This window comes from Diorhabda carinulata, chromosome 5 (assembly GCF_026250575.1).
Source record: "Diorhabda carinulata isolate Delta chromosome 5, icDioCari1.1, whole genome shotgun sequence".
Classification (NCBI taxonomy): Eukaryota; Metazoa; Arthropoda; class Insecta; order Coleoptera; family Chrysomelidae; genus Diorhabda; species Diorhabda carinulata.
The window spans coordinates 21,626,067-21,641,140 of record NC_079464.1 but is presented as its reverse complement, the minus strand read 5'-3'; the positions used below and the strand labels follow the sequence as shown (position 1 = coordinate 21,641,140).

At 33.2% G+C, this 15,074-nt stretch overlaps 1 protein-coding gene across 1 annotated transcript in view; it reads right to left on the bottom strand.

The window, feature by feature from the left end:
• Positions 1-717: 717 nt before the first annotated feature.
• LOC130894371 (uncharacterized) overlaps positions 718-15,074 on the bottom strand; it is a 33,882-nt gene continuing 19,525 nt past the window's right edge. Inside the window, exons 3-6 of the mRNA XM_057801147.1 lie at positions 13,115-13,647; positions 9,435-12,080; positions 6,109-7,066; positions 718-3,962 (exon numbers count right to left, since the gene is read on the bottom strand). Of these exons, the coding sequence (XP_057657130.1) occupies positions 2,863-3,962; positions 6,109-7,066; positions 9,435-12,080; positions 13,115-13,647 (5,237 nt within the window). The 3' untranslated portion in view covers positions 718-2,862. The remainder of the gene's footprint in view (positions 3,963-6,108; positions 7,067-9,434; positions 12,081-13,114; positions 13,648-15,074) is intronic.

Sequence of the window (15,074 nt, the reverse complement as noted above, 5' to 3'; positions counted from 1 at the left end):
TTTAAATATCTTAAGAATTATTCAATTAACACAAAATTTTTATTAATTGATTATTAATTAATGACTAGTACAAAAAAACAATACAGGACATTGAATATCACAGTTAGAACGGAATCACCCATATTTACATGGATAATGACAATGTTATTTGTTCTAAACAAAATGACGTCGACGGGGGGTCTGAGTCTGAACTACTTATATGGAATACTTCATAAAATAGTTACAAAATAAGTTTTATTAATGGCGCGTAATTTAAGTAATTTAAAGTTAGTTCATACTTTTACCTCAGAACTAATACATTTTCAAATTTACCTATATTTTTATTTATAATATTTTGAAATAGCGTATCTAAAAGATATAGTATCTTAAAAGATGGAATTTTGAGAATTATTAGGAAAAAGACGGTCAAAAATTGGCTAAAAGGCAACACTATATGATATTGAATATAAAGTTGAATTATATTTTCAAATAAGAAGTGGGAAAAGACTGATTCAAACACACATAACACTTTTATATTTTTTTATTAAAATTAATAAATTTTTTCTAACATACAGTCCAAATCTTTTAGTTAATAATATAATAAATAATTGAAAAATTAACATATAAATGGTAAAAATACACACATCACACAATCATAAAAATCACAAATACAAACATTCAAACCAATATATACAATTATTTTAAACTGAGAAATGTAAGCAATACCAAGTAGTTTGAAACAAAAATAAGTGTCTACCTTTGTTCAAATTGTCCAAAGTTCAAATACAAATCATTCAATGACGGAATGAATGTTGTTCCGAAAAGTTGAACTTCCCAATTTTTGCTAAAGCTTTTTCTTGATTATCCTAATTTCTAAAAGGATTTTTACCGACAATGGTTCATTTTTTCCCAAAGCCCCCTCAAAGTTGTAACAAATTTACTAAATATCTCCGAAAATTTTTATTCTAGAGGTGTATTATATTTATAATTGTACGCCGGTGTATCATTATGCGCAATGAGCTTTTATATATGTAAATAAGAACTCATGCGCACGCCTTATATCTTAGCAGATGTAGATTTTGTTATTCTTACCAATAGCCAATAATAAAGGCTTTTATAGCGATAATTTGATTAACCGCGTATCTTAAAAAGAGAAAAACGTTTAAAGCACGCAATGAATATAAGGTAATCTACATTTTTTAAGAGAATTTATTCTTTAATTTCTTATATCTTCTAGATGTTCTTGATTTTAGGTCTCTTCTGTTTTAAAATTACTTTTTTTTAATTTTTAAATGAAAGATAAAAATAGACGTTTCTACTTATTTCAGTCTTTTTCCAAATATTTTGACGCCTTTTATATTGAATACGGATTGCGTTACGAAAATTTTTTACCGAGCAAACCCCAAATATTTTTCAGTTTTCTATCAATCATTTAGAGGGGATCACCTTTTTTTGAAACACCCTGTATATATAACCTTTTTTGTAGAACTTTTCATAAGCTTTATTATTTGTTTGCAGATTTTTTTCTCTAAAATCAATATTTTTATAGAGATTTAGTAAAATTGTTATAACTATGAATGCGATTGGGGGCAAACGATTTTTGCGGAGCTGCGGATTTATATTGATGAATAATATATATGAAAAAGTAAGCAATACACATAAAAAGTCAAAAAAGATATTAGAAGAAACTTAAAAACGAATATAAATCTTTTTAAAGTGGGGTATGGGGTTCGCAATAAATTAATTTCGTTTTAATTTTGGAAATTAAAAAATTACTATTGCGTTAGAATAATTATTTAACGAAGTTGGTAAAATATTTGATGAAAACCGACATTGGAATGTTTAAAAATCTAAAATCGCATTTTCTTCAAAAAAGGATTTCCCAGTTCAAAACAGTCAACAGTAAGTACATAATTCTAAAAATATATCAAGTACAAATAAAAATGTATCATAAATAATTGATAAATTTGGTTATTTTCAATTGAACGTTGAGAAACTTGCCAGTCATGTAACAGTAGAAGAAATTAAGTTTGGTGTTTTATCATCTAAAGCTGCTTTCTTATTTAATTATTTTTATTGCTATATTGAAGCTTGGAATAATGGTGTTGTTTCTATAGGAATTGCTCTTTAAGTATACTGTATTTAACTTTTATTCCATTGACTTTCGATGTTAGTTTTTAAATGAAACAATGATTTTATGACTCTTCGTTTTATTAGATAGTAAAGAGTGTTAATCAATGTTCACTAGATGTTCAAAAATTTTCAAAACATTGCTACGCCTCATTCAATTAGATATAGGAGTACAATTTAGATGAAGTACTAAGAGTAGAATGTTAAATTCTGTATTAAAAATTTCAAGATTTATATTCAATCTACCTTTCTCGAAATCATGTACCTCCTTACTCTATATAATTTCTCTATAATGCTGCTACTTTCAGATTTTGGTACAGAGTACCTAATTCATTCACTCACGAGCCACCACTGAACTGGAATATCACTAAAATCATTCAAAGGATGAATTATTTGAAGGGGAAGGAACTGTTTCATTCAATAACAAACATTTTTTTAGAAAAATAGATCGAACAGAATCTTCTTAACATCTACTTTTTATGAACAACGTGTAAAATATGAAATAGAATATTTATAATGTATGAATAGAGGTGATACTTTTCTATTACAAATATAAATGGTTAGGTCGAAAAATTTTCATATTCGTTCTAGGTGAAACCGTTTGTACACATCAACGGCTTTGTTCATATACTCACAATCACCTTCTTGGAGTGTTTTCAACGTTAAATCTCAAATAAATAAAAAGACGCATTTTAATTTGCACTTTCATGATCTGTAGGTTTACTATATCCATACTTAACTAAAACTTATTTATTAAAACCTTTTTTTCCTATCGGGTGATCGCACACACCTCCCCCTGTAACATATTTCTGTTTCGTGCGATACCTCCGTAGAAGTTGATGTTCTTACCAGTTTCATATCCCAGGGCTCAACTTGAAATGGAAACGTCTTCTTTTCTCGTTTTTCTTCGACAACCGGAAGAGTTGTAGGAAATTCTTGAAGAGTAGTAAATTCTGTCGATGATTCTGTAACATTAATAGTAGGAGAACTTGCTTCCGTTAATTCTTCTGGGAATGTTGGATTTGAGGTAGTGGTGACGACTGATTCACTGTTTATTTCTATTTCAGTAGATGTAGTTGGTGGGACTGTCGTTGAAATATCTCTGGCCATTCCGAACATTTCATAAATAGAATCTATGAAATCCTCCTCACCTTTTGTAAAATCTTCTGTAGTAGGTGTAGTGGTAATTGTCCCAATTTTGTCGTAATTAGTTACAAAGTCATTGTCAATATTTTTAGTTGTCGTTTCTTGGGTTATATATTCAGTTGTGCTTTCTTTATCCGTATAAGTTGGCATAGTACTATACGCTTCTCTATTATCATTTTGATTGGTTACTGTATAATCAGTGAAAAGATCGTTTGTTGTTGTTTCATTTTCCACCTCAATATCAGCTGAAATAGTATCGTTATCGTCAGTTTTGATCTCTGGGTTAGATATTGATTGACGTTCTAAATGTATATAGTTTGGTTTTTGATAATTATTGTGTTTTTGTTCATAATTCACTTTTTCAATGTTATTAAAAGAATTCAATACTGAAAAATAATTTTGAGATTCCGATGTTTCTAGTTTGTCTACTGGTCGTTGTTTAACTAATTTCCATACTCCTTTCCTTCTTTTTTTCTTATTTGTATCTTTCACTGATTGGTTATCAAAGCTATTGATGGCGTCAAATTTCTCTTCAATTTGTTTTGAGGTATTTTTGAAATTTTCGTCAATATTTTCCGTGGTAATTTCTTCTGAAGATGCTTTGATTGGTAAAGCATACGGTTGATCAGGAAATGTTGGTTGTTCTGGTAGCGGTTCCATACTTGGCAGATCTTCCGGCTTTTTTATTATGTTACCATGAGTTTTATCTGCAAAAAATTTTTAATAGGATTGAAATATTGGTTTACAATACAAATAAATTCAAAAAGTGTGTTCATCAAGTAGCTGTTGATATTTTGATACCTGTTTATCAAAGTTTTTTCAAACAAATCAGACTATATGCATGAGTCGATTAAAATTAACTTATTTTTACGGTTCACCTTGTATATATTTTTTGTTTTGCTTGCAGCCATTCTCGACCGTTAATTGAGATACAGCCTAAATATCCTTCTTTTATATCTGCCCATATGTTGCTTTGTTGAGCAATTTGATACAAGTTGACCCTGCTTCTTTCCTGATTTGATTGACATTTGGGCGCTCATTTGATTTCTTGACGTCTCTTGGGTAATATTGTTTTATCTTTATGGTGCACGTGTTGTCGGTCCTTCTTGCTAGCATTGCTACTCGAAGGATTTGATTCTGTGGATAAAACCTGTTACTTCAGTCATACACCTTTGCTCAACCTAGGGTTTCTTTATGAGATTTTGTTCTAGTGGCCAAGTTTTATAGCCGAACGTAATTACTGGTAATATCAGCTTTCTTCTTAGTCTGGGCTTTATTTTAGACTTAAAGATACTTGCTACGCAATATTAACTTTCTGTTAATTTCTGGATATAGTGAACCAGAAGTCATATCATGATGGTCTATCATTTCGATGTGCATGACCTTTTTTTTGTTCCGGTTCATCTTAATGTCTATTTTATTGTGAACCAAATTGAGGTCGTTGATCTGTTGTTGTAGTTCTTTAGAATTGTTTGCGATTAGGAAAATATCGTCAGCGAATCTTAGATAGTTCAGATTTTATCCATCTAACCTTTAGATCTTTTTAGTTCCAGTCCAATTTCCTAAAAATTTTCTTTAAGGTGTCGATAAAAGTTTCTAAGATATTCTAAGACTGCTCTGCATGTGGGGAACTCCTCTAGGGTATACTAGCTGTCATTAATTTTGTTTGAATGTTTTAAAATTTATCAATATTCACTTTAGTAGTACATCACCCCACTTAAGGGTTCAAAATTACTCAACTGAAGTTTTTTAAACAAGATTGATTGAAAGGATGAGCACAATAGAGTAGCCAGATAGTTTTACTGATTTATAAATTTTGACTTATTCCTTTCTAGGATTATCTGTAGAAAAATGTATACAATACAAAATTTGACTTATGCAGATGGAATGAATTATTTGAACTTCTATTAAACATTTATTTAATAAACCGTTCATAAATCGAAATATAATAATAACTTAATAACACACTGAATGTTACAAAACACTATAGACATTTTTTTATTAATATTAGTTCCATATAGTCGATTCCAATGTAGTATGAGACGTTTTTGTGAAAAAATTCTTGACTTTTACTACAAAACTATTACCTAGTGTGATGTAAGCAATGTGATAAATAAAAAGAAGAAGAAGAAGTCCTAAGGTTTGGATACTGCCTCAAAGAAAAGTTCGTACATCCATTTTCTAAGAGTGAAGTTTGAAAATTTAGAAATAAATCGGAAAATTTAATTCCTTGATATTCATTACTGCTAGATTCATAATTGCATTCAAATGATTCTCATGCATAGTAAAAATTAATAGTTTTTATTTGCTCCTGTAAAGTTCACCCAAAAGGAGTTACGCATTCTGATAATTAAGTCTATGTGTTTGTTTGTTTGTAACTGTCCTTTGGACAAAGAGCAAGTGACTTATTTAATAATAGAAATTTCGTTCGACAGAGAATTCGAGCCTCCGATCTCTGTGTTGGAAATTAATCATTTCGATAACCTTACTATCTACACAGCTGCGGCTCGAAACAAGCTTCGACGAGATTTAGTTATATAAACAGCGAAGCCTTAATATTAGTTTGGTATCAATTAGAAAACTATAAAGCGAGAAATAAATATAGTTTAAAAAACACAAAAAAATTTTTAATCGAAATTCTATTTGAATAATGAAATCTTTCAACACTTTTTCATAAAAATACAATTAAAAAGAAATGGTTAAAAAACGTATGTCTTCAAATGATGTTTGTTCTATACGGTAGTTGATAACTATAACCGCTCAGATCAATATAAAAAATAATTTGAGCGGTACGTTCACGAAATATATCTATAATGCTTTTGAAAAGAGTGCGTATTCAATTATAGAACTTACCATCGCTAATGTTATCTGAAAGAAAAGCATCATGCCAATTTTCAGGAGAAGCTACGACGTTGAGTCTTTTAATAGATGAATGCGGTGCTTGATCTTCTTCATATTCTTCTGGAGCTACTGTTATTTGGAATTCTGGTCTTGGAGTCGTTGTACCTCGTTTTTCTTGAAAGAATTGAGGATAATTTCCTCCTTCTACTTCAGCTTCTTCATCTACATTTTTCTTGAGATTCTCGGGTATCCTATAATGAGTTTTACCCCTTGATCTAGAGTTTATGTTCCTTCTTGTTGCTTGTTCCGAACGATCCTGATGAGAAACAGGTTTACGTACGTTTGCTCTTGTTCTTGCTCTAATTCTGGGTCTTGGAGTTTCCGTTTCAACTTCTCTACTTGTATATTTAGGTATTAATTCTCCAACAAATTTTACCGTAGAACTATCAATGGTAACGGGTACCTCATAATCTTCTTTATGTTGACTTGGGGTCTGATAAGTAAATATCCTGGGCGATGCAGGTGTTGTTACAATTTCTTTTTTTAAGGTCGGAGGTGGTCCAAAGTTCGGCTGTCTGAAAAATCCAAAGAAGTCTTCACTGGATTCTTCTTTTTCGATAGGCTTTGGAGTAGTCACTTTTCTTGTTACTTTCTCTGTAGTAGTAGATGTAATTCTTGGCCTGTCTCGAATTCTACCCCTAACTTTCACTTTAGGAACTTGCTCTTGTTCATACCGATAAGTTTCAGCAGGATGTGTTACTTGAACGTTTATTACAGGTTTTGGGGAAGAAGCTGTGTTTTCGTATTGTAAAATTGGTTGAGCAGTGGTTATTCGTATTTTAGGGTACTCATCACTTAGTACCGGCTTTTCAGATTTTTGATCTATTTGTTCATATTGCTGATAAGTTACTGATACATCAGGATGAGTACGTAGAGTTATTGGTGTAGCTGAGATAGGAACTTGATGTACCTGAAACAGAATTTATAATAAGCTTATACATTATTCAAGATCATGATGGTATTAACAAATTGGAAAGTATATACAGAAGACTGATATTTTGGTGGTTTTTGAAATATAAATAAATAAATATAAATTTTTCCATAAAAAATGGTATTATCAACTTACAGAGCTAAAATTTTGTATAGTTTTTCTGGATAGTCTCTGTCATACTTTACACACTTACGCCACCTCTTTCGATTCCTTTTTCGTAAAAATCTCTGTTAGGTAACCATTCGTGCGTGAAGGATTCTACCTACGCATTGCTTTCGAATCGCAGCCCGATAAGTGCCTCTTTCAATGGATCAAATAAATAATAGTCCCATGGTGACAAATAAGCACTATAAGTGTTTTCTAACTCAATTCGTTAGAAATTTTTATCGTAAACCAAGCTGTATGCGGTCTAGCATTGTCTTGCAGCAATATCGCAATACCGACTGGAATATTGCGTCGTTTCAATCTGTAGATACCAAAACTGCAAAGACTAGTAGAGTACTACCAGAGAAAGAAGCTGCTAATACTCGTAGGATGCGATGCAAATGCACACAACACTGTTTAGGGTAGCAAAGACACCAGCAGAGGTGAGCAACTCTTAGCATTTGTTCTAACATTCTAAAATTTGTAACAAGAGTAAGGGAAGAAGTTTTAGATATAAAAATGAGTAATTTGAACCTAAAAAACTGGTGGGTATAGAATTAGCCGTCTCTCTCTGATCACAAAATAATCATGTTCGGACTAGAGATAGATTCCACTGAGCCAGAAATCAGTAGAAATCCCAGAAAAACCGATTGGGAAGCATATAAAACCAATCTACACTATAACCTTGGGCGTAACCAGATCAGTAAGGCTAAACACCATATGAGTCTGAAGCAAGACCTCACAAAAGTGAGTGAGGCCATACTCGATGTATACGAATCGAGTTGCCCCATACAAAAAAGCAAAAAAGGTAGCGATGCTCCCTGGTGGAATGATCGTAAGTCCAAGCTAAAAACCGAAACACGAAACCTCTTTAACAGAGCAAAGTGTTCCAGGGACTGGCAGAGTTATATCAGTAAACTCACTAATCACTATAAACAAATAATAGAAGCAAAGCCAAAAAGCTTCAGAAAATTCTGCGAGGAAATTGACTTCACATTTGCGGTTTCAAGACTTGACAAAGTCTTGGCGAAGGACAAAGTCAATACAACCATGGCATTAAGGAAACTGTAAAACCAAGTGGGATAAAAACATCATACAAGAAATGAACAGAAATGCCATTAAGTGGTATAGGAATGTATCAAAAAAACTGGAATAAGAATGTACGGGCCCAGAACTAAACATTCTGAAAGTTTGGGTAGCGCACCAAGCATTTTTCAAGCAGAAATTTATGCAATTGAAAAATGTGTTCGGTTCAATCTAGAGAGGAACTATCGCAAACTCGTTTGGGATTGCCTAGAAAAATTAAACGAGCTAGGTAAGAAAAATAAAATTACCCTACAATGGATTCCGGGACACATCGGAGCGAAGCGGGATCAGATAAGCCCTTCGTGGGACCTGACTCTCTCTGTGGCATTAGCTAGAGAGCAATGGAAAAAGCACTGAAAAAGAAAGTAGATAGGAGCAAAACCAATTATTAGGACAACAAACAAAGGCTGCGACAGACAAAGACTCTTCTGGGAAACTATAACCAGAGTAGATTTGCAAAATGTATCAACCTAAGTAAGAACAATCTACGAATACTAACAGGAGTTCTCTCGGGGCACTGTCGTTAGACCCAGCAGATAATGAGGGGTGCAAACTTTGTTGCACAGAGGACTAAACCTCTATCCATATTCTCTCGAAGTGTGAAACAATAAGGAACTCCAGAGCACTGTACCTGGGAGCGTGTGAAATAGAAGACGAAGATCTCTGGAAATTGAAGGCATCCTACATTCTAGACTTTTTAAAAGGCGTGGGATTAATGGATCAGCTGTAAACATAGGGTTCTCCAGTGTCGCAGCAAGAAAGGAGAACACAATAGATCCTTTGGGTCGCAGTATATACGAGACACCAAATCCATACATACATACATTAATTCACAATACGCATTGCTACAATTTTTCAGATTGATCATTGAGTTTTGATTTAGAAATGCGATTACTGTTAAAAAATCCATAGTCGTATCGATACATCCATCAATATTATGATTAAGGACTCAAACTTCAGGATATTTTTTTTATGTTTATGAATGATATTTTCACAGTATCGTTTAAAAAAATAGTCCCGGTCTAATAAACTTATCAGAAGGTTTAAGAAATAAGAAAGTAAAGAATTCTAGAAAAACAATTTTTTCAATATTTCGTTTTAATCCTTATTAATTTACCTCGTTTTCAGTTGTCGATATTCTCTCCGTTATAGAATTTGGTGTGGTGTGTCCCCTGGTTCTAAATCTCTGTTTGGTACTATAACTTTTAGTACTATAGTCAACATCAATTGGATATCTTGTACGTTCGGTTGTTACTCTTGCACTAGTTGGTCTCCTTCTGGATACTGGTCTTCTGGTAGTACTGCTGTCACTATATCTACTTCCTCCTCTTGTACGACTGCGTGTACGGCTGTGATGAGCGGTAGTAGATTCTATAGGTTTTTCGGTAGTTGTAGTTGTAGTCGTTGAAATAATTTTCTCGGTAGTTGGTAAATATGATGGACCAGTATAAATAGAATTGGCTGTCGTCGTGGGTACCAAGAGATTTGGAATGAGTAGTGATCGAACGGATGGATCATCAAAAGGAGTCAAGTGATGTATTGGTTTTTCCTCATACTGTTCCTGTTGTTCTTCCTTATATTTTCCTTGAGATGTAGGAATGTATTGATTGGTATAAGGATCGACTTCAAATTGTCCTTGTTGCTCGTATTTTGGAGTGGTTCGTTGATTGTTTAAAATTTGGCTGTCCATCAAATTTTGATTCAATATATGCGAATGCTGCTCAACTGGTATTTTGTCTGTATATGAATTTTGATTAGAATTTAAACTATAAACGTTTGTTGGAATATTTTCAATTTCTGTAATAGAATCGGAATATTGAGTAACACTCGGTTTTTCATTCGAAATTGGCTCTATCTCGACATCAGTTTGAACATCGTAATACGTATTAGTTGGTTTTTTATATTGAGGAGTAGATTTATCTCTTACATGAAATTCTTCGAGCACTGTATAATGTTCTTCGGGTTGAGGTGTAGTTGTCGTCGAAGTTGTTGTAGTAGTTGGACGAGTTCTTACTCTCCCTCGAGATTTACTGCTAGGTTTGGTAGTAGTTTCAACGTAGCTATCTCTTAGGATCGATAATGGTGTGCTAGAAAACCGGTGTAACTCTGGATCGAATTTATATTCTGTATTTTCATCTTCTTGACTTGGACGTATCCTTTGTTTGCTTTGATTTCTTAAATATTTATATTCTTGTTCATCGTTTTGAGTTGGTCGAGATCTGTAGTTGTTTTCATATCTATAATCAGTGTCTTCATCATGTTGACCAGTTTTATAATTATTCTGATTCTTGATCCTAGGTTTTTCTTCTAATTGAGTATTAATTTCATGTAGCTCGAACTCATTTATCGCTAATTCTAAGGGATTCACATCAGGAAGTCTACCTTTTTGTTTATTTTCACTTGAATGTGTTACTGTTTTTTGTCTTGATGGAAGTTGGGTTACCGTTTCTGTTTTAGGTTTGATATTTACAATTTCTTCTTGTTGATCTTGCGTTGCATCTTCGAATGAAGTTGCAATGGGCTCGTACCGATTTGTGTTTTTGGCACTATTCTTATTATCAGTATATTGTTGTGTATAGGCAGGTGTACTTATTCGTTCCTGGTCAAATACAGGTTGTGATGATAAATATGAGGGATTTCTATCAGGAACGTCATACTCAACATTTTCAGATGGTCTTAACTGACTGTAGATATCACCATTGCTAGAAGGAGTCGTTACTGTTGCTATTTCGTCTATATATGCATACTGAAACGGTCGTTTTGTTGGATGTTTTCTATTTAGATTATCTAGATTGTTCGAAAAGCTTTTCATTGGTTGGGTATATTCGGTTTTTTGTGATTTTTTGTTATAACTGGAGTTTGGTATCGAGAATTCTTGTTGATTTTCGTTTACAGCAAAATGCAGCAACTGTGGTTGTGGTGATGGAAACTGCTGTTGTGGTGATGGAAACTGCTGTTGAGGTGATGGAAATTGCTGTTGAGGTGATGGAAACTTCTCTTGAGGTAATGGAAATTGCGCCTGTGGTGATGTAAATTGTTCTTGAGGCGATGAAAACTGTTGTTGAGGTGATGAAACAAATTGTACTGGTTGATAATATGATTGTCCAATATAAGGTTGTATATTTAATGAATCATAGCTGTTTTTAGGTTTAGATGTGGTAGTTGAAGAGACATCTTTAACGATTTGCTCAACGTTAGAATTACTATACTGATTAGGTTTTATAGTAGAGCGTTTGCCCTGTAATTCGTCTTTATTTGAAATAACTACTGATCCCACGTGAGGAGCTGGTAAAGGTATTTTAGAAAAACCAGGAGGTGCTTTAAAACTAAGTGGAGCTACAAAAAACGGCAAGCTTTCTATATTTCTGTTTAATCTGCTACCATCAATAGCGTTGAGATATGGCAATGGAAACTTAGAATATTCTGATGATTCCAATGTTGACGGTCCAATGAATATTTGAGGTGAATCATGCTGAATACTATCCTGAACTGCTATGGATTTAGCATCTTTCAAAGCTTCTAGAACGTCTGAAATAGCAACTTGTTGTTTTTCACCTTCGACGTATACAGCTAGAGGAGGTTGATGTGGTTTTCTTTTTTGTATCGGCTTTGGAGTTGTGGTTGTTTGGAATAAAAAGGAATCTCCGTGATGAATTTGTTCCTGAAGCTTTGTGGCTTGTAAAGCCTGTTGTATAAAATCTTGTTCGATTGCCGCTAGACGGTGTTGCTTGTCAGGTTGATTATCGTATTTAGGTGATTCAATCTAAAACAAAGTAAAAAATTTTAACTTTTACAAATGGCTTCAAATTCAATATATTTAAGCTTCTCTGAATAAACTGCAAAATTGATTTGTCTTGTACAATTTGTCCATAATGTAATGTAGCGTACTTTTTTCAAATAGTGTAGGCCATCTGCATAAGTAGAGTGAAAATATACTGAGTTATCGTTTGAAATTGTGATTATTGAAAAATGTATGTATCAAAAATCTTATAGATGATCAGTTCAAAACATACAAGTCGAATGGCATGTTACATATTACTAGTGTGTAAGCCAATTTACTGGTTTATTTCTCAAGATCAACTTATCGTCAATCTCGATTCCAATAAGTCGACGTTTTCACACTACATCTCGCTGGATCAATATAATCCTTTTTTGATGGAAGAAGATTCAAATATGCCACTACTGTGTAAGCATTTCTTAATTGTGTATATTTCTGGTTGTAATGGAGTCTATTGTCGATTATTTTCACTCAATATGTGCTTATTCACAAACACGTTGAGCCAAAACCGAGTCTTATCCATGACCACATCGGAAATCTCACTGAACAGCAGTTAAGGATTCGTCATTGCGCGCAAAACTGTCATGGACGACTACGAGTCGTCGGAATTGATACTTATTTTCACAATGAATCTGGATAAATCCATAGCGTGATTGAAGCGTCAATATATTCAAGATTATTTGCAAGAATTATGGAGTAGAAAGAAGGATGAGTATCTCATATGAAAGAAAAGTTTAAAAAGTGTCCTGCTGTACGTTAAATTACAGTTCAAAAACCTTTCATAATGGTGTAGACAGAAGATATGGTATGAATGTAACAATTGTAGATGAGTTAAAAAAATTAACATCATCGTTCATTATTGAACATTCCAACAACTTGTGTTGTACAGAAGTTTCAAAGTTGTCCAAGAGTGAGCAATTTTTGGCGCTTCCTCATTTAATACATTTTGACGGACACTTATTATACTAATATACTAATATACTAGTATATATACTAATATGAACAGTTATTCATTTTACCTGTTTATAAATAGTTTGGCTGTCTTGTGGAACTAGTCGACTATTTTCTTTCAGATTTTCCAATGGGACATAAACTAATTGCACAGCTTCTTTTTCTATACCAAAATCCGTCTTCGTATTTTCACCTAGAACTTGTTTACTCTGTTGCAGAGCCCTGTTAAAGTTTGCATATGTACCCTCTGCACCACCGTTAGAATTTTGATAAATCTTATTATGCTGGTTTACTGTTTCAGGACGTTGGTATTGAAAACCAGCTCCACTGGGACTTTGGTATTGAATATTAGGTATATTCATGTCTTGAAATTGAACGTTTCCTGATAGTTCTTGATTAATTGATACAGGATTAAATGCTTGATAATAATTGCTATCATTATTGACAGGAATGGTGAGTTGTGGAATATTATTGAGTACGTTTGAGGATGGTAAACGGTCTCTAACAATCGTTTGTGAATTCTGGAAATATTGTGATTGGGGTGGTGGAGGACGATATATTTGTTCACCTTGCTTCGGATGATACGGAAATTTTGGACTACCTGAAACACACAATATTTAATTAAATCTATTAATGTTCAGGGAAAATTTTTTTTCAGTTCTTAATAAACTATAAACATCAGCCTATTCTCCTTATATATAAGTTTTTTTTTAAGTAGATATAATATTACGAAGCGCGAAAAACATAAGTGATGAAGTGTGTGAAATAAGCTAGAAATGAAAAAAAAAAACATAAGAAAAACAGCTGAAGAGAAAAGAGAGAAAGAAGGGGAGAAGGAACTAGCAAAAGTAGATTATAATAAACTGCTCGTGAATGGAAAACTATGAAAGTGGGATAAGAAAATAGATAGATAGAAGCAATAAATAGGTGTCAAAAGGGGATAATCTACAGTGATAGAGCAAGGACATAAATAGGACAAGAATCAATAAGTGCGATAAAAAATAACGGAGTATTAATAACTCAGATGTGGTGAAAAAAGAGAGACATGGAAATAGGAACAAAGAACGCAAGAAGTACGTAACAAGAGGGAGTTTTTAGGAGACTGAAAGAAATAATGGAAACCACAGCTTACGAATATTAGCTTTCTAATGAGCTGAACAAAAAGAACAAGGAATAATTCGGTTAGCAGATTATACAACGTTTATCAGTGAAACAGAAAATGGAAGCTTCGTACGACACAGTTTGTAGACAAAAAATATGTGAATCAATGGAATACCTTGGAATACCAATTATGATAATGAAGTTAGTAAGCATGACTTTGGAAAAAACTACAAAGTAATGGTTAATGGTTTAATATCATCTTTCAATGTAGGTAGAGGATTAAGATAAGTTGACCTCCTCTCGTCGTCGTTTCTCAACATAATATTGTATGTATGTATTAATATTGGGAGTATCATGTACACTGTGACCCAAAAATCTATTGGGTTCCTCTTTCTTGCTGCGATACTGGAGAACCCAGTGTTTTAATTCCACTCCATTTAAAAAGTCTAGAAAGTGGGATGGCTTTAATTGCCTGATATTTTCGTCTTCTATTTCACACGCTCTCAGGTGTGGTGCTTTGGAGTTCCTTAATGTTTCACACTTCGAGATAATATGGATAGAGGTTTCGTTCTCTGTGCAACAAAATCTGCATGCCGCATTATCTGATAGGTCTAGCGTCTTTAGGTGTCCATTGAGGCAGTGCCCCGATAGGATTCTTTATATTATTGGTACATTATTTAAGTTGATACGTTCAGCAGATCTCTGGTTATAGTTCCCAGGGAAGTCTTTGCTAGTCCCAGCCCTTGTCGGTTGTCCCAATAATTGGTTTTGCTCCTATCTACCTTCTTTTCCAGTGCTTTTTCCATTGTTCTATAGATGGTTCCTCAGAAAGGTTCAGATTCCATGAATGGGTTGTCTGCTCCCATTTAACATAATATTAAAGGCCATTATGAAAAAAAAGTCATATCATACTACAGTGAAGTTTTA